Source organism: Manis javanica, chromosome 8 (genome assembly GCF_040802235.1).
Source record: "Manis javanica isolate MJ-LG chromosome 8, MJ_LKY, whole genome shotgun sequence".
NCBI classification, from domain to species: domain Eukaryota; kingdom Metazoa; phylum Chordata; class Mammalia; order Pholidota; family Manidae; genus Manis; species Manis javanica.
Genome location: NC_133163.1, coordinates 124,372,701 through 124,396,803, shown reverse-complemented (window position 1 = coordinate 124,396,803; position 24,103 = coordinate 124,372,701). Strand labels below are relative to the sequence as shown.

The 24,103-nt window shown below is 39.0% G+C and overlaps 1 protein-coding gene across 6 annotated transcripts in view; it reads right to left on the bottom strand.

Annotated features, from left to right (window-relative positions):
* The window catches only part of SCAPER (S-phase cyclin A associated protein in the ER), a 539,256-nt gene that overhangs the window by 129,545 nt on the left and 385,608 nt on the right, over positions 1–24,103 (bottom strand). For all 6 annotated transcript variants that reach the window (XM_073212228.1, XM_073212229.1, XM_073212230.1 and 3 more), the window contains exon 24: positions 22,265–22,380. In XM_073212228.1, the coding sequence (XP_073068329.1) occupies positions 22,265–22,380 (116 nt within the window). The remainder of the gene's footprint in view (positions 1–22,264; positions 22,381–24,103) is intronic.

The following is a 24,103-nucleotide window of genomic DNA, read 5'->3' as shown; positions in this document are numbered from 1 at the left end:
TGATAAACAGTATATGGAAGAGTGAATGGCTGTAAGTTTCAGCAAAGCAAAATTCTGTGCCAAGTAGACAGCAAATACGAGACACATCAATACAGCTTTAAAGAAAAAATTGGAATTTTCATCAATTACTGTTTCAGCCCTCATAAAAAAGGGATTGACTTGAGGTGGGTAAGTATAGAAAAGGGACAGATCCTCACAAAACACAGAGGATGGTTAGCAAATGATAAGGAAGTAGTTTGAGGCAAGATTATCTAGGTTGAACCAGTACATACAGACCTGGAATGATACCAGTTCTTTTGGGAAGGGAAAATGAATGTTAAAACTAGAGCCCAATATATATTATAATTTACCAAATACTTTTGGTTTGCATTAAGCATTTAATAAATGGTACATAGTTTATACAAGTTGTCATTCTCAAATTGTTTTATTTTTATAAAGCTCTAACTGAAAATAACTTCTTTAGGTATTATTTAAAAAGATGCCTCTGAAACTAGGGAAATCTAACTGCAGTTAGAATTCTAATACCCTAACTGGACCCAAATGAATGGCCTCCCCGGCAGAGTGGGTCTTGTGATGTAGGCTTGGCTCTGCAGGGGTGCCCACCTAAAAACTGATTGTGCCAATGTGTGAGACTGAAAACTGAGTGACTCATGCCAAATCACTGGGAACTCTATTCTATAACACAGCTACCCTAAGTTACTTCCGGGCAAGGTCCTTTCCTGACTGAGCATTTTTTGGAGAGTCCTCATAGAATATAGCATGGAGTTGGCTGAGCACAGAGATGTCTAATGAAGGGACAGTTGCCTTGCTTGTTTAAAGTAGGATATAAAAGAATGTACAACTGTGGAATATATCAACATATTAATTAACCACATTTTCCACTGTTGTACTTTTTAAGCACTGACTGGAATGAATAGAGGTAGAAACCCCACAACCTACTTAAAGATAATACTTCTTGCAAATTTAGTACTGATATTTCAGATTCAAATTCAGGACTAAGGGTTTTTTTTCTTTAAACTCTTCTGTATCACCACTCGCTGTCCCTTCTCTGACACTGAGAATCCTGGTCCTCAAGGTCACCAAGGTTGACAGAATATCCGTAATTACTCATTTGCTTTATATCACATTACAACACACAAAAGCTTCAGAATAACAAAATAAACAGTACCACCACTTATGGTTAGTAAAAACAGTTAAAAATACTTTGACATATGCCATACCCATTCCTCACCTCCAGTGAGGTCCTATTTACAGTGTCAGAATTTAGTTATTTCATACCATACTGTCCCTCTTAGTCTTCTTTAGTTTTAGTGCTATAATTATATATTTAATGCTCACTACCAGACTGTATGTCAATTTATCTGTAGTCATTTGCTTTTCTGAAGTTTGTTCCTTCTGTTAGATTCCTTAGGAAGGTCTTGTGTGGGAAAAGTATTTCTTGAGTTAGTGCATGTTAATTAACAGTGTGTCTTGTGCCTTTATAAAGGAAGGTCAATTTTGCTGGATATAAAGTCCTTGGCATATATCTTTTCTAGAGTACATTAAAAATGGTAGTCCATTTTCTTCTGAAATAAAGTATTGCTTTTGAAAGTCTGAAGATAAATTTTCTTTCCCTTATAAATCATGTGCACATTTAAAAAATTGAAGTACAAGGTCTACAAAGTTAACAGTCGCACTCTTCGGTGTACAGAGATCCGATGAATGCATTGAAGCAGTGAGACCACCGCCACAATAAAGGCGTAGAGCCCGAACCCCCCCACATGTCCTTTGGAAGCCCCTTTTTAGTCAACTTGCCTCCCAACCCCTGACAATCACATATCACTTTTCTATTTTTAAAGTCTTGCCTTTTTCAGAATGTCATGTGAACGGAATCATCCCTTATGCAGCCCTTTGAGTTTGGCTTCTTTCACTTAGCCTGATGCACTTGAGATCCATCCATGTTGTTAAATGTATTAATTTGTTACTTTTTTATTTCTGAGCAGTAATCCATTGCATATATAGTTTCTATGCTTACGGATTGCTTATTCATTCACCAGTGGAAGAATATTTGGGCTGTTTCCAGTTTGGGGCAATTATGAATCAAGATACTACAAACATTCATTTACAAGTTTTGGTGAGAACATATTTTAAAAATTTCGTTGGGGTAACTATCTAGGAGTGGGGTGTCTGGGGCAAATAGTAGGAATATGTTTAACTTTATGAGAAACTTACTGTTTTCCAAAGTGGCTGCATCATTTTTCATTCCCACCAGGAGAAAATTCTAATTACTCTGACAGCTCACCTGTACTTGATAGTATCAGTTTTGTTTTATTGAGTAATTTTAATAGATATAATGAAGCAACTTATTATGGTTTTGTTTCCTAATGATGATAAGCATCTTTTCATATGCATATTTGTCATCTGTATATCTTCTTTGGTGAAATATCAATTCACATCTTCTACACATTTATTAACTTTTATTCTATGATGTACCCAAAGAACTTGAAATACTTGCTGGTCCACAGCAAGAACTCAAAAATATACACCAACTGATAGAATGAATGAATACAATACTCTCTTTCTCACCCAACTTAGAAAACACGTGGAAACTTAATAATCTTTAAAACATAAAACAGGTAAAATCAGTTCATATTTGCAAACACAAATGATATCAGATCTATCTCTTAGTTCATCCCTAAAGAAAGTAGACTGTACTATACATTATTAAACCAATGAATTTCAAATTATAAAACCATAAGTGCCTGTAGACTGTTAACAGAAAGACTATTTCTTATTACGTGTACAAACTTATTCATTGTGGCAAGGGATAGAATTTCCTAATGCAGTCTCATTTTAGTACTGTTCATTGGATCTATTGTTCCAAATAGATTTTGTATGTATAGTACTGATCAGAATAATGTGTTGAATAAAACTACAGAGAAACAGTATTTGGCATAGAAAAAGTATTTGTAAAAAGTCCTGTAGTCTGGCATATACAGAAACCATTGTGACTGTTTTTTTATTGATAAAATTAGAAAATCTTAAATGAGTACAATTTCATAAGCAAGTCCTGGTTAATAAGAAAATGGCTTCTTAGCAAGAAATTTGGGGATAGAAGAATGATGTGGAATATTTAACAAGAGATTATGCATTTCGACATTTTCACAGTGGACATGGGGACATTTGGGTCAGTGGGAGCTGTGAACAAAGAGGAAAGCTTCTCCCACGGGCTCTGTGGTGACCAGTCGCAAGTGCACTGCCTTCCCTGCCTCCAGATCCCTCCTGTGACGGCAGAACACCTGGGGTGGGTGGGGCAGGAGAGCCAGATCCAGGACTAGCGGATCTTAGCCCGAGACAAGCATCTTCAGGAGATGCTAGCAATGCTGCCTGGTCACCCGATCCTCACTGTGGGGATAACAGGCATCTTACATTCCAGTTTGTACCAAAACAATGTAACAATCGTCTGCCATGCGAGGACACATTGAGAAGGCGGCTGTCTCAAGCCAGGGAAAAGAGCTCTTCTCAGAACTCAACCATACTGGCTACCTCAACTTGGGCATCCAGAACTGAAGAAGTCCACTGCTTATAGGCCTGCCCTATAAGAAATGCTAAAGGAAATCCTTCAGGCTCACACGAAAGGACACTAGATGGTAACTCAAAGCTGTACAAAGAACTAAAGATCTCTAATAAAGGAAAATACACACACCTGGCTCTGGAGACATGGACATGTATGTCTCACATCAAGTCCCTGGGTGGATTGGATGCTTCTCGACTGTGGCTGGAAAGGCTGGAGCCAAGCATAAGACCATTTCATGACCTCTTGAGGTGTAGATAATCATGTAATAATTAAATGTGGGAGAATGGCTTAAAGATGGCATGAGAGGTAAGACAGACAGGGTTCCTCCTAAAACTGCATATAATACGAAATACAATTAATACAACTAATCCTGAAAGAGTAACAGGAAAGAGGACTGTGCCATCTGATACACCTGGAGAAAAGAATAAACCTCACCAAACAGGGTAACGTACCAGAGCTGTGGACCAGCAGGACCCAAACCCTTCCCCCACCCCATCTCACGGGCGGAAGAGAAACAGAGTGGGGAGGGAGTGGAGGCCTGGGACTGCTGAACACCTAACTTGAGAGATCTGCTCTGGGAGCACAAACCTACATTTCATGGTGCTTGCATGGTACTCTCGTGATTTAGGGGATTGGAAGGCTAAGACAGGCAGAATTCCTGGAGAGACTGAGATCCAGCCACTTGTGGAAAGCAGGGATCCATATCCGGCTGCTCTGGGACAAAAGAAAGGCGGGCAGTGTGAGAGACTTCCTAAGAGGAAGAGGGCTGCTAATGGGGCAGGGAGTGCACAGAGCTTACTGCTCAGGAGAAAGGACAGGTGAACAAAATTGTACTGTGCACTTTGCCCAGCAGGTTGAGAGAGTTCACGATCTTCAGGTGCTCCAGCTCCCTGGCTGGCTACACACCTCCAAGGACCCCCTCCGGGATACGCAGCCTACTGCACCTTTCTCCCAGCCACCTGCACCCAGCTTGCAAATGGGGAAACCTTACCCTGTCATTAGGCCAGCCAGAGGGAAGATCTGTCTACAGCAACTACAAACACAAAGCATAGAGGCTTATAGCTCTGTGCTCGGCCCACTGGTTCTAGCAGTGGAGACAGGCATAGCAGCCATGAAGCAGGAAACAGCTCTGTCCTACCTGCAGGCACCAATACCGCTCCCCTGTGACACCCGACATTGCTTCAGGGGCTGAGCAGCTCCAGAGAGTAGAGCTTCTGGGCACTAGAGGGCGCCATATACAAATATGAAATGCCAAAGGAACCTGGTTCAAGTAAAATTAAAAATACAACTCCTGAGAAAGATTCAAATGACACCGACCACACGAATCTTCCTGAAAGGGAGTTCAAAATAAAATCATTAACATGCACATGGAGGTACAGAAAAATATTCAAGAACTCAGGAATGAATTCCGGTCAGAGATCCAATCACTGAAGAGCAAAATGGAGGGCATTAAAAAGCAGATTAGACATGGTGGAGGAGACAATAAATGAAATAGAGACTAGGGAAGAGGAATACAAAGAAGCTGAGGCACAGAGAGAAAACAGGATCTCTAAAAATGAAAGAATATGGAGAGAACTGTGTGACCAATCCAAACAGAACAATATTCGCACTACAGGGGTACCAGAAGAAGAAGAGAGAGAAACAGGGATACAAAGTGTCTTTGAGGAGGTAATTGCTGAAAACTTCCCCAATCTGGGGAAGGAGTTAGTCTCTCAGGCCATGAAGGTGCACAGATCTCCCAACCCAAGGGACCCAAGGAGGACAACGCCAAGACATATAGGAATTAAAATGGCAAAGATCAAGGATAAGGACAGACTGTCAAAAGCAGCCAGAGAGAGAAATAAGATCACATACAAAGGAAAGCCCATCAGGCTATCATCAGACTTCTCAGCAGAAACCTTACAGGCCAGAAGGGAGGGACATAATGTATTTAAAGCAATGAAGCAGAAGGGCCTCAAATCAAGAATACTTTATCTGGCAAGGTTATCATTTAAATTTGAAGAAGGGATTAAACAATTACCAAATAAGCTAAAGCTGAGAGAATTTACCTCCTACAAACCATCCCTACACTGTATATTGGAGGCACTGCTATAGATGGAAGTGTCCCTATGGTTTAAAGCTGTCATCAGAGGTGAAACCACAGTAAAGAAAGCAGAACAGCTAATTACTAAGAAAATGTAAAATTAAGTTAACCCCAAAGTCAATCAAGGGATAGATAAAGAGTACAAAATATGATACCTAACATATAAAGAATGAAGGAGGAAGAAAAAGGAGGAAAAAAGAACCCTTAGATTATATTTGTAATTCCATACTAAGTGAGTTAAGTTAGACTCTTAGATAGTAAGGAAGTTGCCCTTGAACCTTTGGTAAGCACGGATCTAAAGCCTGCAATGGCAATAAGTACATACTTATTGATAATCACCCTAATTGTAAACAGACTGAATGCACCAATCAAAAGACAGAGAGTCACTGAATGGATAAATAAACAAGACCCATCTATATGCTGCCTACAACAGACTCACTTTAAACCCAAAGACATACTCAGACTAAGAGTGAAGGGATGGAAAATGATATTTCATGCAACTAATAGGGAGAAAAAGCAGTAGTTACAGTACTTGTATCAGACAAAATAGTCTTCAAAACAAAAAAGTCACAAGAGACAAAGAAGGGCATTACATAATGATAAAGGGGTCAATCCAAAAAGAAGATAAAACCATTATAAATATCTATGCAAAAAACACAGGATCACCTACATACGTGAAACAAATACCAACAGAATTAAAAGGGGAAATAGAATGCAATGCATTCATTCTAGGAGACATCAAGACTCCACTCACTCCAAAGGACAGATCAACCAGGCAGAAAATGAGTAAGAAGACAGAGGCACTGAACAACACATTAGAACAGATGGACCTAATAGGCATCCACAGAACTCTCCACCCAAAAGCAGAATACACATTCTTCTCAAGTGCACATGGAACATTTTCAAGAATAGATCATATTCTAGGCCACAAAAAGAACATTGGCAAATTAAAAAGATTGAAATTGTACCAACCAGTTTCTCAGATCACAAATGTATGAGACTAGAAATAAATAATGCAAACAAAATGAAAAATCCCACAAACAAATGGAGGCTTCACAACATGCTCCTAAATAACCAATGGATCAATGACCAAATAAAAACAGATCAAGCAATATGTGGAGGCAAATGACAACAATTATTCAACACCGCAAAGTCTGTGGGACACAGTGAAGCCCGTGCTAAGATGAAAGTATATTCCAATACACGCCTACCTCAGGAAAGAAGAACAATGCCATATGAGCAGTCTAAACTCACAATTAATGAAACTAGAAAAAGAAGAACAAATGAGGCACAAAGTCAGTAGAAGGAGTGACATAATAAAGATTAAAGCAGAAATAAATGAAATTGAGAGGAATAAAACAATAGAAAGAATCAATAAAAGCAAGAGCTGGTTCTTCGAGAAAATAAAATAGATAATTCCCTAGCCAGCCTTATCAAGAAAAAAAGAGAGTCTACTCACATAAACAGAGTCATAAATGAGAAAGGAAAAATCACTATGGACACCACAGAAATACAAAGAATTATTAGAGAATACTATGCAAAATGATATGCCAACAAACTGGATAACCTAGAAGAAGTGGACAACTTTCTAGAAAAAAACAACCTACCAAAGCTAACCCAGAAAGAAACAGAAAATCTGAAGAGACCTATTACCAGCAATGAAATTGAACCTGTAATCAAAATACTACCTAAGAACAAAACCCCTGCACCAGATGGCTTCACTGCTGAATTTTATCAAACATTTAGTGAAGACCTAATACCCATCCTCCTTAAAGTTTTCCAAAGAGTAGAAGAAGAGGGAATACTTCCAAACTCATTCTATGAGGCCAGCATCACTGTAATACCAAAACAAGGGAAAGACCCACAAAAAAAGAAAATTACAGACCAATATCCCTGATGACCATAGATGCAAAAATACTCAACGAAATATTAGCAAAAAGAATTCAAAAATATATCAAAAAGATCATCCATCATGATTAAGTAGGACTTATTCCAGGGATGCAAGGATGGTACAACATTCGAAAATCCATCAACATCATCTACCACATCAACAAAAAGGACAAAAATCACATGATCATCTCCAGAGGTGCTGAAAAAGTATTTGACAAAATTCAACATCCATTCATGATATAAACTCTCAACAAAATGGGTATAGAGGGCAAGTACCTCAACATAATAAAGGCCATATAAGAGAAACCCACAGTCAATATTATACTTAACAGCAAGAAGCTGAAAGCTTTTTCCTTTGAGATTGGGAACAAGATAAGGATGCCCACTTTCCCCACTTCTATTCAACATAGTTCTGGAGTTCCTAGTCATGGCAATCAGACAACACAAAGAAATAAAAGGCATCCAGATTGTCAAGGAAGAAGTTAAACTGTCCCTGTTTGCAGATGACATGATATTGTACATAAAAAACCCTAAAGACTCCACTCCAAAACTATTAGATCTAATACCTGAATTCAGCAAAATTAAAACACAGAAATCTCTGGCATTCCTAGACACTAACAATGAACTGGCAGAGAGAGAAATCAGGAAAACAATTCCATTCTCAGCTGCATCAAAGAGAATAAAAAACCTAGGAATAAACCTAACCAAGGAAGTGAAAGACCTATACTCTGAATACTCTGAAAACTACAAGACACTCATGAGAGAAATTGAAGAAGATACCAATACATGGAAACACATCCCATGCTCATGGATAGGAAGAATTAATATTGTCAAAATGGCCATGCTGCCTAAAGCAATCTATGGATTCAATGCAATTCCTATCAGAATACCAACAGCATTTTTCAACGAACTAGAGAAAATAATTCTAAAATTCATATGGAACCACAAAAGACCCTAAATAGCCAAAGCAATCCTGAGAAGGAAGAGTAAAGCTGGGGGATTACACTCCCCAACTTCAAGCTCTACTACAAAGCCACAGTAATCAAGGCAATTTGGTACTGGCACAAGAACAGACCCATAGACCAAAGGAACAGACTAGAGAGCCCTGATATGAAACCAAGCATATATGTTCAATTAATATATGACAAAGGAGCCATGGACATACAATGGGGAAATGGCAGCCTCTTCAACAGCTGGTGCTGGCAAAACTGGACAGCTACATGTAAGAGAATGAAACTGGATCATTGTCCAAGTCCATACACAAAAGTAAACTTGAAATGGATCAAAGACCTGAATGTAAGTCATGAAACCATAAAACTCTTAGAAGGAAACATAGGCAAACATCTCATGAAAATAAGCATGAGGAACTTCTTCCTGAATGCATCTGCTCGAGCAAGGGAAACAAAAGCAAAAATGAACTCATGAGTCTACATCAAACTAAAAAAGTTTCTGTGCAGCAAAGGACACCATCAACAGAACAAAAAGACATCTTACAGTATGGAAGAATATATTTGTAAATGACATATCTGACAAGGGGTTAACATCCAAAATATATAAAGAACTCACATGCCTCAACACCCAAATAGCAAATAACTTGATTAAAAAATGTGCAGAGGATATGAAGAGACAGTTCTCTAAAGAAGAAATTCAGATGGCCAAGACACATGAAAAGACGCTCCACATCACTAGTTATCAGAGAAATGCAAATTAAAACCACAATGAAATATCACCTCACACCAGTAAGGATGGCCAGCATTGAAAAGACTAAGAACAACAAATGCTGGTGAGGATGCAGAGAAAGGGGAACCCTCCTACACTGCTGGTGAGAATGTAAGCTAGTTCAACCATTGTGGAAAGCAATATGGAGTGTCCTAAAAAAACTAAGAATAGAAATACCATTTGACCTGGTAATCCTACTCCTTGGAATTTTCTGAAAGAATACAACTTCTCAGATTCAAAAAGACATATGCACCCCTATGTTTATCGCAGCTCTATTTACAGTAGCCAAGATATGGAAGCAACCTAAGTGTCCATCAGTAGATGAATGGATAAAGAAGATGTGGTACATATACACAACGGAATACTATTCAGCCATAAGAAGAAAACAAATCCTACCATTTGCAACAACATGGATGGAGCTGGAGGATATTATGCTCAGTGAAAGAAGCCAGGTGGGAAAGACAAGTGTCAAATGATTTCCCTCATTTGTGAAGTATAAGAACAAAGCAAAACTGAAAGAACAAAATAGCAGCAGACTCACAGACTCCAAGAAGGGACTAGTGGTTACCAAAGGGGAAGGTAGGGGAGGGCGGGTAGGGAGGGAGGGAGAAGGGGACTGAGGGGTATTATGTTCAGTACACATGGTGTGGGGGATTACGGGGAGACAGTGTAGCACAGAGAAGGCAAACAGTGAGTCTGTGGCATCTTCCTATACTAATGGACAGTGACTGCATTGGGGTATGGGTGGGGACTTGATAATACTGTAAATGTAGTAACCACATTGTTTTTTTTTTCATGTGAAACCTTCATAACAGTGTATATCAATAATACCTTAATAAAAAAAATGTAATAATTACAAAGTTATTACACTGCATATCATATTCTACAATAACATTTTAAAGTAAAAAATAATTTTTAAATTAAACAATTTTCTGAATTTAATGATGTCTCAGAGGAAGAAGAAATCTTCAACTACATGTATTATCTAAAGAGTTTTTGTTTAATTGGTGAATCAGGTACAATTAGAATAGGCTATTTAATTATTCCTTAGAGACATATTCTAATTTTAGATGGGAAGCCACATATATTTTTAGGCACCAAACTAATTAGTCTCTCTGCATATCCTAAAATTAACCTCCCACTGAGAAAGTGTCATGTTTCAAAGATTATAATAATGCATTTAAAAATACAGGTTGAGTATTAAATTAAAACATTAATTTTAAATTCTAGTGATAAACTCTGTCTTGTCTAACAATAAGATAATTATAATTAGCAATTCTTTAGCTATGTTCTGACATAGTATCTGGTTATGTAATTTTAAATTCACGATTAAATGTGCTGGCTGTGGAGAAGACCCCAGGTGGTTTCCAGTGTTAAACAGCAGATTAAAGTTGACACAACTAATTCCTTTACTTCAATCTTATTAGTGGTACAACAGCTGTCAACTGTAACCATCTCTGTGCAACCTTTTGAGACATAAACAAAATGCCTCAATATATCAAATGGAAAAGAGTATTTTTCAATCATTATGGCAAACTGCCTTGCAAAACAATTTTTCCCTTAATGCCTTGGAGAAGGTTATTGACTTTTAACCTTGAGCTAAAAATAGATATTTAGAATTATATTAAAATAATCCTGCCTAGAGATAAGGAATTGTTTATTTACAGTGGATTGTATTCTAAATTTCATCCACACTGGCAAATATCATTTCACTAATTGTACTGAACACCTGAGGCAGCACCTGGTTTCCAACCCTATAGCATCTGCATCTGTTATCGATGGGAAGTGAATTTCATGATAAACTTATTCCATACTTGCCTCCCAATTTAAGTTCTGAAAATGGTGTTTAAGGTAACATGGTAACGTTGTACTTCTAATTTAGACTTTACTGATAGGCATTCCCAGAACATGTTGTCTCATCCATGCAAATAGTTCCGAGCGGCTTTGGTTCCCCTCCCGTTTCTGTTAGACCGGTTCCTCTTGTCCCCGCCCCGGCCCCCAGCCTGTTAGGTGGGTGAGATGATTCTACAACCAGTGCCAAAAGAAAAGCCTAACCTAAGCCCCCAAATCAATCATCAAAACAGTACCTCTCTCACCAAGAGTAACAAACGAAAGAAAGAAAGAAACTTACAAAATAACAACAATAACAATAAAAAACTCCAGCAGCTAGCAGGAATGATGACAGTAATTTTTATCAGATACCAATAAAATGATATTTTAATTAAATAATTCAAGTTAAATGTTCATATATTTTAAAAATATAGCCATCATCACCCTATAAATTATACCAGTTTTGTAAGAGATCCACCAAAGACCCTCACAGTCTCAAACTTTGAAATAAATAAAATAGCACTTTCTTTACACCTTCTGCTTTACACCTTCAATGGATTTAATTTTTTACTGTGCAATGTAGAATATCTTCTTGATTAGTCTTACCTCTCCAATCATAATTTAAGCTTTTTGAAGACAAAATCATAACTATCTCAGCACAGAAGAAATTTTACAAATTCTTGCATATTGATAATACCTCTGTCATGATCCACGTAGGTAATTAACTACAGAAGGAAGAATACCACAATAGGATGCTCAGTCCTGGCTGCCAATCTGATGACTGACAACAAATCATTCAGTCTTCCTTTTTCTTTTTTATGATTTTTATTGATGTATGAAAGTATTTTAATGAGAGAAGAATACAAATTAGAATTTCTAAGTAGCGTTTCCAGGCTATTTTTTAGAGTACTTCATGGAATGACAGACATCACTGGTGGGGGTGTCTGGTTCATGTGCGTATTGTGGAGAAAGTAACTGAACTGAGAAGAAATCTTCTAAAACTTGTTACTCGGAATGTGTTCCATGGACCAGCAGTATTGGCACGGCTTGGGAGTTCATTAGAAATGCAGTTTCAGTTCATGTGTAGGTTTACTGAATAAAAACCTTCATTTTAACAGAACCCCAGGTGATTCACATACGTGTTAAAATTCAAGCAGCACTGGTGTCACATAATCAGTGACAGGCCTTTGCCAGCTTTCCTGTTTGCTCTGCTCCTTGCTGCTACTTCCCAGAGCATCCTGTGCTCATGGCAGTTCTAGTCGTGGCCTAAAACTTTCTCTCAAGCGCTCTCAGTCTGATAAAATACCCTGTCTCGTCTTTTTCCCAGCAATATACTCAGTTCATCAATTTCTCCTGATCTCCAGCTGTATCATCTTACCTGCTTCCACTCCCCGGCCCGGACACTCACGGTCAAGCCCGACAGCAGTGGTAACAACACAGGATTCTGAAGTTCCATGACTGTTCTTCTGCCACTTCCCAGTTGCCAGCACTATGCCACCTATACTTTATTAACTGTCCTGCTGGGCATACTGCGGCCTTGTGCCAGGGCTGTTTGCCAGATTATCCCTGCCCCTCCCATAAGCTAATTTACTAGCAATCAATGCGATGTGCTTCCCACAGTGACTGTCTCAGACCTTCCCTGCTCTCCAGCATATTCCATCCTTACTCCTTTCATCTTCCCATATTCTTACCTCTTCTCTTCCTTTAGGGAGATGGAGACCATTACATGTGAACTCCACAAGTTTTCTTCTTTCTGCCTTAGATTTATGTGTTTTTCCCTCACCTTAATTGTTATCTGTTAAGGAAAGTGACATTTCTACCCTTCATGTGTATTCTTGTTTATCCAGTTCTCTCTCTCCTTACTTGCATCTGATTTTTTTCCTGTTTATTATTTACTGTTCTCCACACAGACATGCTTATGGGTTCCCTGAACTAAAAATGACTCAACCTATCCCAGACTGGCCTCTCCCATTTTGTTATCTTTCCTCTTGTCCTGACTTTGTATTCTTTACTTCCTCCATATTCATTCAGTCTTTTTAAGAATTAGTTTCTTCATTTATATAAGGTGATAAATCGGTGGAGACATGGCAAAGAACGTTAAATAAATGTAATATATTTTTAAACAGTTTTCATACTCCTGCATTTCTGATGATCCAAGTGTTTTGCAGGGGTTCAGAACAACTCCTCTGCAAAGGTTCTCTCTCTCTCATTAATCTTTTACTCACAATACTAAACAAAGTGCTAAATGCATGGCAATAAAAGTGTGTTAAATGACTTAATTCCTCTTTGTGTTTGGTTAAAATAGCATAAGCAATAGTCTTCAATTAAGATAGTGGCAGCAATCATAAAAAGATGAGTAAATCGAACTGATAGAAACTTTTTTCTCTAAAAAGTGAAATAAATGAGGAATAAATACCTTTTACTTTTCCCTGAAGTAGTCACTTTGCCCAGTTCATTCAGACGTAAATATGTTTTATGTTGTTCTATTGATATTGGAACATTTGTGTTCTAATAAATGCCAAAATGTTCACAGCCCCCCAAGCATATGCGAGTAAGCGCGTCAGGCCTCCATGACCGTGCGCGTGCTGTGCTCTCTGCCGACGAGGATCTGTTAATCTGGAGACTCTGCATCTATTATTTAAAACCGGCTCGGACGCTGTCATGTTCTCCAGGAAGGACTCCGTGTCTCCTTCTGGCAGGTAATCACTCAAGCGCTATTTCGGTGCTAGGTGCCCACTTCTACTGTCACACTTAGGCCGTTGTACTCGATTCCTTCTTGCCCTGTTTAGCTCACCTCCTAATGAGTGAGCCCCCTGCGGGCACGAACAATGTTTTATTTATTTCCAAAACTCTACTGCCCAGCACACAGTTCTCACTGGGGGCTGCAGCAATCTGGTATGTGATATGTGGAAATGTGTGATAACGTATTTGGTCATGACAATGACTGGGGACATATGTATTTAACGAGCCAAGAGGCGCTGCACACCTTGGAGTGTGCAGGACAAGTGTGCGCTCTGCCCCAAATGCCTCTGGTGTCCTACGCTAGAGGATGACAATGCACAAAGCCCCTTTACACATATTAGCATTTCGTCTTCACAACAACCTTGTGAGATAAGAATTTTTTCCCCATTTCCCAGATGAAATAATACCATAGCTCAATAATATCTTAAGAGATAGGTCTTATGTCAAATACTGGCAAAGCTGGAACTTGAACTCTGATACCCTCACTCTAAATCCTAGCTGAGTTTAATCCATCAGTGCATTATATTCCCTTTTCTCTGATTCTAAACACAGATATTTCTGGCTTGAGTTGTAGAACTAAGAGGAAAAGTAAATACATTTACAGAAGTAAATTTTAGCCTAATATACATTATGTTAGACTGTGGTATGTATTTATAAAATATTATATAATCTTCATCCTTTGTAGGTGTTTCTCAAGAATCCAAGTCTGAGAAGGTGACAAGAGAAGAGAGGTTACAAAATCAGGGAAGTGCTAAATAATTCATAATTCTGAAAGTGCTGCAGAGTGTTTTCAATGTGACTGCTGTGTTACACTATCTAGAACACCAAAGGACCTAGCCACAAGGTCTACATTAATTGTTTAATGCATTGACACTTTCCCCATAGAAATACATTGCTGACTTTATAAAAGAAATTAGTAAGAAAATTAGATTCACTTAATAGAAATTAGCTTTACAACTATCTTTGCTGAAGTGCATCAATTTGAAAAAGTGAAGTTTACATTATGTATACAAAAGGTGTATTTAAACTAACCCAAAGGTCAATGCAGAGAACTATTTATATGGATCTTGATTTTCAATAAGGCAGTAACCTGATTTCTGAATCACTAGCTAGGGTTAATGAGAATAATTCCCTGGAGAAGGTGTTAGTATAAAGGAAAGGGCAACCAAGTTAGAGCCTCAGTCACGTGAGCTGTGAGTGATGTCCCAGGAATGATCAGCAATGATAGTCCAAGGTAAAGATTTTCTTAAGGAGATACAGTGAATGTCCGACCAACAGAATATCACTTGAGAGCTTCCACATGGAGAGCAAATGTCTTAAGGTAGTCTAGGCTAAGAAAAAAGTTTTGAAACTGCTAATTTTATCAGAAAACATGAACCCACCATCTGCCAGTGCAATTTTGGTAAAACAAGTTTATTTACAATGAAGTTTTGTATTTCCCATCGGGTGAGAGAAAGCGGAATAAGAGGTGACACAGTGCCCTGAAACTTGAGTATGTCATGCTTTGGGATAAATGTTTAATAATATGGAGATACTGCTTGATTTCCCTGAGGGGGACAGAACTGCAATTCCAAAAAAGCTTGCCCTGAAATGATATAAGCCAATGCTTTCCTTCCTTCTCTTAAGTACTATAAAATGACTCGACTAACAAGGATCATTTGTCTTTATAAATGCTGCATCTTTCCCCTGGCAGCTGAGACTATACTGTTAAGTCTAATAATAAAGGCACATTATTCAGTTATTAAAAATACAATAAAACTTTATCTTGCAGTGCAGGATTAATGTTCTGAGCCGCACCATTGCTGCCAGGAGTTGAGGGGAGAGGGATAACTGCTCATGCAATCTCCTCACCTTCTAAACATCTCAGTCTCATCTTCAAAATAGGCAACTGGTTTCTAATTTCAGAAAATAACCAGTGAAATTATTAAATTCCTCATGAACAAACTTATTTTTTTATTAAAAAGTTGGACTAGGGCCCATTATGATCAAGTCTGAAGTGAAGAGCAGAGTCTAAGGAAATAGTCTTTGAGTTGTTTGTAAATAGACTGATGCCTTAGAGAACTTGTAGAGTGCGCTGTGCTCTATTTCTGCCTTAAACTGTGGCCATTCGTTCATCCTTTCTTGATATGAAGAGTTTAGAAAAATATCTATGAGGTCACAGGGAAGGCTCTATAACACAGTCAAATATTTTCAACCCATCTAGAATTTAAAAAGTCTTTAATATTTGTATTTCTAAGTAGCAGGTTCTTTTGGTTGCAAGGGACAGAAATTCACTCAGAATATTACAAGTAAAGTAAGGGATTTTTTGTAAGGCTATTTGGAACTTCCATGGAGAAAATGACTACTTCACCTCAGGAGGACAGCAACAGTGCCAGCTCTGTGGGCCGGACCCACTCTCATTTCCAGCCCTTTTACTCTCATTAAGCAGTTCTGGTCTTTTCTATTTTTCCCAAATGGCTTTCATTAGTCTGCTAAACTGGGAGTGAACATAGTCCTCTAGTGGCCATCCCAGAGGTAACTCTTCATGAGTTTTCAAATTGAAATACACAAGAAAAAAATGATTTGGACTTTTACAATTTTCTAACTGTAAGTTCTTGAGAGAGAAACTTCACTAGCCCAGTTTAACTTTATGGGCTGGGTTTTAGGTGCAATATTGCTGGCTGGTCCACAGATCGGTTCCTCTTGAGTCAAATTTCCAGGCTTGGTTTAATCAGCTACAACCACTGAGGCATCGCACGGCATAAAACACAGCTGCTTAGAAGAGGCATGGGTGCCATGCCCAGAACACGCAGCACTCGTAACATTGGGAAGAAAGGAGGACACAAACAAAGGGATGGAGCCTCTGTGAACATGACGATCCACGAGGAGAGATGGGAAGGTAGCGTGGAAGGTCGCTCATGGTGAAAACTGGCTTCGTGGGCTTTGGATTATGTTGCGATTTGAAGAGAAAGGCAAAGATTTAACAGTAGATGAGCCCCGAAGAGAAGAGACAAGTGAGTGAGGAGACCCGAACAAGAAGCAAGCAAGCTACAGGGCACACAGGTCAGGCATTGCAGGAGACTAAATCTGCAGTCACTGTGTACGTAGCAAAACACTCCTTTTATGAGGAGTCTGTGTATACTACCAGTGGCTATTCCACAGATGTAATAACGTGGCAGGCTGCTACTAATGACAGTAAGCGTTTAATCCATCTCATTTTCTATGACTGCAAGTTCTTTAAGAACAGGGTCTATATCAAATGGTTCCCAGATGTCTACATTGTGCTTACAGATGATCACAGGAAGGGAATCCCTGGAAAACAGTGTCCCTGGATATGATGATTGGAAGCCCTTAACTGCGTAATCGTCTACCCTATGAGTATCACAAAACCAAGAGAGGGAAACAGAAGCTTTTTGAGACAAAACCTTAATAGTCATAGGAGAGCAATTCTGAAATTCTCTGCCATTTGCAAAGAATAAATACTCCTTCAAAAGGGATATGCTGGCTCTCTCAGGCTGCAGTCATGCCCTAAATGTGACTGCTGCCAGCCCTCATTCTGGTAGTGGGCCATACACAAAGCTGCTGGTAACTGTTAGGCACAGACAAGGTAACTTGTGCAAAGTATTTGGCATAGTAATCGGTACCTAGGACCCAATAAATACTAAAGTCTGTCTCCTCATCAAAGAATCAAGTTAAAACAGTACTGCCAAGTGAATAAATTGCATGAAGGCACAGGTTTTATTTTCTTTTACTTTGGAGAATAAATGTGCGATACCTGATAAATTATCTCCCCAATATGCAAAGCTCCACATCACATTGCTTTAAATTTATTTTGATATGAAGTAACTGCTGTTCTACCTGAGTAAGACTGATTACAGGCAGATAGATGAGTTATATACTATAGAAAAAGTGAAGACAGCTATACTTTATAAAGGCCACAGACATGGGAGGATCTATTTTTCACCACAGTTTAAAAGGGGGTCAGTGTCATGCATACCAGTGTGTCCTGGTTATAAAGCCGTGAGAAGGACAACGGCCAAGAAAGCAGCTTTAGCATTGCCTTAGGCCTTCCAAGTAAGTCGTAGTCACAAATACATGACATACATGCAAATTTACAGAAATTTAAAAACAGAATAAAAAAATTTCTAAAGTCTAGTTAAAACAATGTTCAAAATCAGAAGGGCCCTATTTGGCTAACATATGATCAGATTTTAAGTCCACAGAGTCAAGTATTTGATGCAGTATGCTCTTTAACTGCTTCACTTCTATTTCTCAGGAAAGGAATTCATTCATGTATTCAAACCATAGTTACTAAGGTGCCATATGATTTACAAACAATGCATTTACTATGGTCTCTGATCCCATGGAGTTACAGTCTATTTGGGGAGATGACAGTACAACAAATGGAATACTTGGCAACACAGTACATTAATAAGTGTACTCTGCTAAGTGAACTATTCAGTGATTTAGATAAAGACACATATGTTCTACACATCAACTTTAGGGCTGGCACAAAGTTAGAGAAAAAGAATCTAAATTAGCGTCAAATCAAGATCCAAAAAAGATCTTGACAGACTAAGCTAAAATTTACCAGGATGAACTTTGAACTCAAGGTGAAAAGTCAAATGCCCAAGTAAAATTAATAGATCACAGCGTCTTACAAGCAAACATGGCACAGACTTAGAGACTTAAATAAAGCTCAGTAATTAAGTAGGGTAATGTAGAGTCAAAACAGTAACTACAACAAAAGCTACTGATACTGAGTGTTTTCTTTGTGCAGGACACTTAATAAACACATGCCATTTTAATTCTCACAATAGTCAACAAGCCCTACCCTACATGGTAGTGTTGCCATTTAACTGAAGCTCTGTTCCAGAAAGTAATTTGGCCCAAGGTCATATAGCTAACAAGTGAAAAGCAGAGATGGAAGCTCAGACTGACTCCTGAGCCCACATACTTTCCACTATGCCAAGCTGTCTGCCCTGTTCATGTTGATGAGACTACTTCTGTATGAAAAATCACGTCCAAAGGGACAATGAAGGAAGAGAAGCAAGGTAGAGAGAAGAAACAGAGGCCTGGTCAGCTCTCCGAAAGAACGACCTGCAGTAGCGTGAAGAGCTGACCATTTGGCCTCTGTTGTCCACGAGTGTCTGTCAACAACTAGGAACACCAACTAAGTAAAAGGTATTTTGGGGAAGACTCAAGCTGGCCATCACTTTTGACGACTCAGAAGTTTTGCAGGCTTCTTTGTGAAATACGAACATCTGCTGCTGCCTGAAAAGGGCTTGGAGATGTGGAACGCCAGCAAAGTGCCGCTCTCACTTTCAGTGTCACTGCCACTATGTAAATATGCTGCGAGACAGGACACAAAGTTTTGGCCACAGTTTGTAGTCATAGCAGATCCATCTTCTTACTTATATAACATAGGGAGTTCTTTATGCCCAAAGGAAAATGACAAACCACCACTTATTTTCAAATATTAAAAGCTATCTTAACTGTTATTAGTTTAAACCAAAGAAAAGGCTAGAATACGTCATTTATACTTTCACACTTGTTTTCTGCAATTCAAGTTAGGAGGCAGAATGACACGGGTCATCCCAAAAGTAGATAAAACACGAGATGAAAACTTCCTTGTTTCAGGGTGAGCTTTCTTAGCACTGAAAACAATCACTATGGCACAGCTGCTAAGAAGGTTGATTTTGGAATACCACATCCTGCCTAAGACCTTTCGATGTTAATTTGAAAAGGATTCAAGCAGTTTAATGAACTTCCCTACTTCTATCAAAAGCAAAACAACCCACTGAAGATTCTGAAAGGTTTCAAAAGTTTAAATTTTCAGAAACAGGTGTAATTTTCAATTTCATGTTTAAAAATACCTGCTGGAAGAAAATACTCAGTCACAGGAAGTGACCTAGCAATAAACACAGGGCAACTGCTGAAGTACTATCCGGAGTGAACAGGGAGCTGGGCAGGGTGCTGAGGAAAGAGGAGCAGGGAGCTGGTTTATCCACTCGCAGAGCTCAGGGGTGCAGGGGCCGTGAACACCAGGTCAGCAATAACAGGTGACCCCCATGGTAACTGCTGAGATGATCCACATGGTAAATGGTACTAATGGTGGCTAAAACTTCTCAAATCCTCGGCTAGTTATCACTGAGAAAAAATAACTAATCGGGATAGTAAAAAACGAGCCTCTCTAGTTAAGAGCCATGAAATGCCGTAATAGGAAGAAAACATAATGAGCTAAGGTGGCAGAAAGTTCATGGAGTTGAGGGGTGCGAGCTCATCATGGATGCAAGGAAGGATCTGGGCAAGTTAAGAGCAAAGGTAGTGCCCAGGGGCTATGGAAGTATGCCAGGGACTAGAGAAGGCCGGCACCAGGGCACGGGCTTGTGCAGAATAGGAGTTAGAGAGAATATGAGAAAGAATACTTTGTGAATTAAGCAACTGACTCATGCCCACCAGTGAGTCTACATCTAAATCTGACACAGTCATGGAATTTCTCTTGCCCTCTTGGAGTAAGCAGCGTAACATTCTCACAGCCTCAATACTTTAGCTCTTAGAAATGAGGCTAGTTCAGAAAGTAGTCATGATCTTAAGCTGTGCTCCAGACAGGAGTATCCTTGAGTCAGTGCTAGATGCCCACAGCCCTGAGTGCTGGCCTCATTCAGTGTGAAGTCCCTAAGGTGAGATGAAGACACAGCTCTCAGTCCTGGCACTGAGGTCAGCTGGTGGTCATCGGAGGAGAAACCGTCTGGACTCTCAGGACCCACGGTGCCTTTCCAAAGCAGGTATGCTAATCGTTGTTTAGGTTTTTTCAAGGAACTCTGGAAACCTCTTCAGTTCCCTAAATGAGAGGCACTGATATGATAAGTGCCAGAATGACAAAACGACAGAAGTAGCTTTTGGGAAACAGGTGTTTAATTTAGATCTCCAGCCAGACAGGTCAGGGTCATGCATGTTGAAGGCTACCAGAAAACAAATGACCCACCAAAATAGAGACCAAAGAACTACAGGCACATGTAGGGTGGACAATACAGACCATCAACAGATGGCAAAGCACAGCCCAAGAACGAGATGCTATTTGTCGCCTCAATGTTCACCTTTTCCTTCCTTTCTCCCCACCTCTGCCAGCTAACACACACTGAGGACACCTTGCTGAGCAGCACATGGTCAATGACAAGTCTGTTGTGACAGTGACACCAGCTCTCCTGGGCTAGGAGGCTTCTGTATGTGCTACAACTGCCTGACAGAGCAGTTCTGACTTAGAGGGTACCTGTGCCTTCTTTCATTAATCTCCATTTTGTCAGTAGAGCAAAGGAACCCAAACTAACTTCAGTATCAGAGCTTATATTTAGAAATGTCTCATGTCAGACAACATGTTATACCAGGCAAGACTACTACTTTAAATAAGCTGCCACCGAACATTTGTATGACACTTTAAAGTTTACAAAGAACTCCCATATACACTATTGCAACTAATTCCCACAGTAGCTCTGGTGAGTACGATTGCCCTTTAAAGCCAAATGAGGAAAGAGATGTCACAAGATTAAGGTGTTTGCCCAAATTCTTCCAGCTCGTAGTTGGCAAAGGTAACATCCAGGTTTGTCTGACTCCACAGCAGCTGTTATTTTCATTTTACCAAAATGTTTCTCAGGAAAAATGAACATACTCTTGGAATTTTTTTTCTGTTGTTTCCAGTGGACAGATAAAGCATTCACTTTTATCGCACTAAGTAGATAATTTAAAAGTTTTCGCAGTGACATAAACAAACTTTTATTAAAACCTCTCATTTAAACTCTATAAATAAGAATCTCCACTAAATATACAGTATTGTGCATACTCTAGCTCAGGAACACAATACTTCTGAAATAATGCTGTCTGCTACTACAGCCCAGGTGGCTAGGGACCAAAGGGTGACGTAAGAGAACAGGAAAGCAGATCTTAGGTATAAAGGCTGTGCAGAATCCTATGACAGAGCAACACGCACTTACAGGCCAAGCTGCAATTCAGTTCCCAGCTGCCGGGCTGGGGCTCTAGACTGGCAGTCTTGGCCTCAAACTGCTCTTCCTGTACGTTAGGAACGGCTTCGAATTTCACAGTTCAGGCTTTTGTTGATGCACTTACCTTTTTTTTGTATGCAACACAAGTTAGCATTCTGGTACTACTGTTCATTCCTGTTCGGTCTCTGCAAGCAGTCAGAACTGCCCATGAGTTCATCGATTCTTGATTTAGGATTAGAGAAGGTCATAGACCAAAGAGGTTTCCTTCATAAGGCTTTTTAGGCTCAATCTGAGTTTTGTAAGTGAAGTTGAGCACCTCTGTTTTTCCCCCTAATGGGGAGTATAAACTTTTGCTATTCAAGCCTGAACACATACACAGTTTTCTTGTGGTTCCCCATATGGAAGCATAGGGAAGAAATGACTCACAAATGAAACATGGAAGACAGATTAAAAAACTTTACTTACTTAGGAGGAATTCGTGAAACTGTGTTCACATTTGCGCCTGGGGCCGCTACTTGAAGAATGTGTTCAAGGGCTGTTAATCCACCAGCAACTTGAAATGCAATCTGATCTGCCACATTCTAGACAGAAATACAAATAGAAATGAGCCCAATTTCCCAGGCATAACACTGTAACCAAATGACATATTTAGTTGTAGTGTGAAACATCCTGGTGGTTCAGTCATTTTACAGGTATTCATGGAGTACCTATTTAGTGCCAGCAACTGTGGGTCAAAAGTGGTGACAACAGACACAGCTGCTGTCCGCCATGAAGCTTAGAATTCAGTGGATGAGACCAACACCGATGATGAACAATATGATTTCAATTCTATAAGAGGCCTGAAGAAAAAGGAAAGGTGCTCTATGAAAATAATGGAGGAACCAGTTACATACTGGGGAAAAGGTCAGCATAGGCTTCTCTTTTAAGGCAAGAAAAAGAAAAAGGAAAGGGATGAAGCACTTGAAGCAGAGGAAAAAACCATTTTATACAGACATTTTTAGCAAGACTTTTGAAATCCAGATCTTGCAATGTTAATTATCACCTAAACTATCACCTAATAAGACAAAGTGACTTTCACAAAGATTTCCTCTCCTAGAACTTTTTTCTTCAGTAATACAAGATAATCTAATATCTAACCATTTAGCTTATATGTTTCTTTTAGCTACCTCAGCTAACTTAGGGAGAATATTAAATAACTATTTTAGAACTCAGCCTATGATTATTTTTATACAATTTATGAACTGATTTTACAATTCTTGTGGAAAGGAACCTCTCCAAGTTCTTAGCACTCCTCTAACATGCAGAGGAGGAGAGCGATTCTCTGGTGCACTGCATTAGTTTTTAAGCATACACAGAATCACTACACCTATATATATAAAAAAATAGGATAGCAACCTGTTATGGGATAAATTGTGCCCCTCTAAGTTCTCATGTTGAAGTCCCAACCACTTAGTACCCCAGGATGTAACTGTATTTGAGGATACAAAGTCCTTAAAGATGTGATTAAGTTAAAATTCTTGAAGTTTTAGAGATTGTTAGGCTGGGGCCCTTGTAAGAGGAGAAGACAGGTATTCATTTGCATAGGGAAAAGGCCGTGTGAGGATGTAACAAGAGGGCTGCCATTTATAACCCTTCCTGAGAGGCCTCAGGAATGACTAAACCTGCTAACACTTTGATCTTGATCTTCCAGCCTCCAGAATTGTGAGAAAATAAATTTCTGTTGGTTCAGCCATCCAGTCTGTAGTACTTAGTTACCACAGCCCTAGCAAACTAATAAAAAAACCCTTTTTTACACCACTACCTTACATTTTTTCTAATAACATTTTACAGTTCCTCAAGCCTTGCAAGTTCTTTGAAACACTGAGGGTATTCTTTTTGTGGGGGAGAGCAATGGGGGAGAAACATGAGTTACACACAGGCCTGATTCTTCTGACATTCTAAACACAGGGCTCTGCCTGCTTGATGTGGACCACCGACTATTGGGTTCAGTACATGCCTGGACTTCAGTAGTGTATTATCTTAATCATTCAATTACTCTGTGCACAATATATATTTGAGGTGATAATAAGTTGATTGTGAATCCTAGACAAGAACTCACACTTTTAAGATTAAAAATTAGTTATTTTATTCATGAAAAAAATATTTCTTTGCAATAAAACAATCAGGATATTGAAAAACCCAAATGTTTTAATAATTTATTTAAAACCGTAATGCTGTTACTATTCTGTCTTCATACATTAGGATTCTGTATAATTAGAAAATAATAGCTTTTTGTATTAATACATAACATACACAGAGAAAACT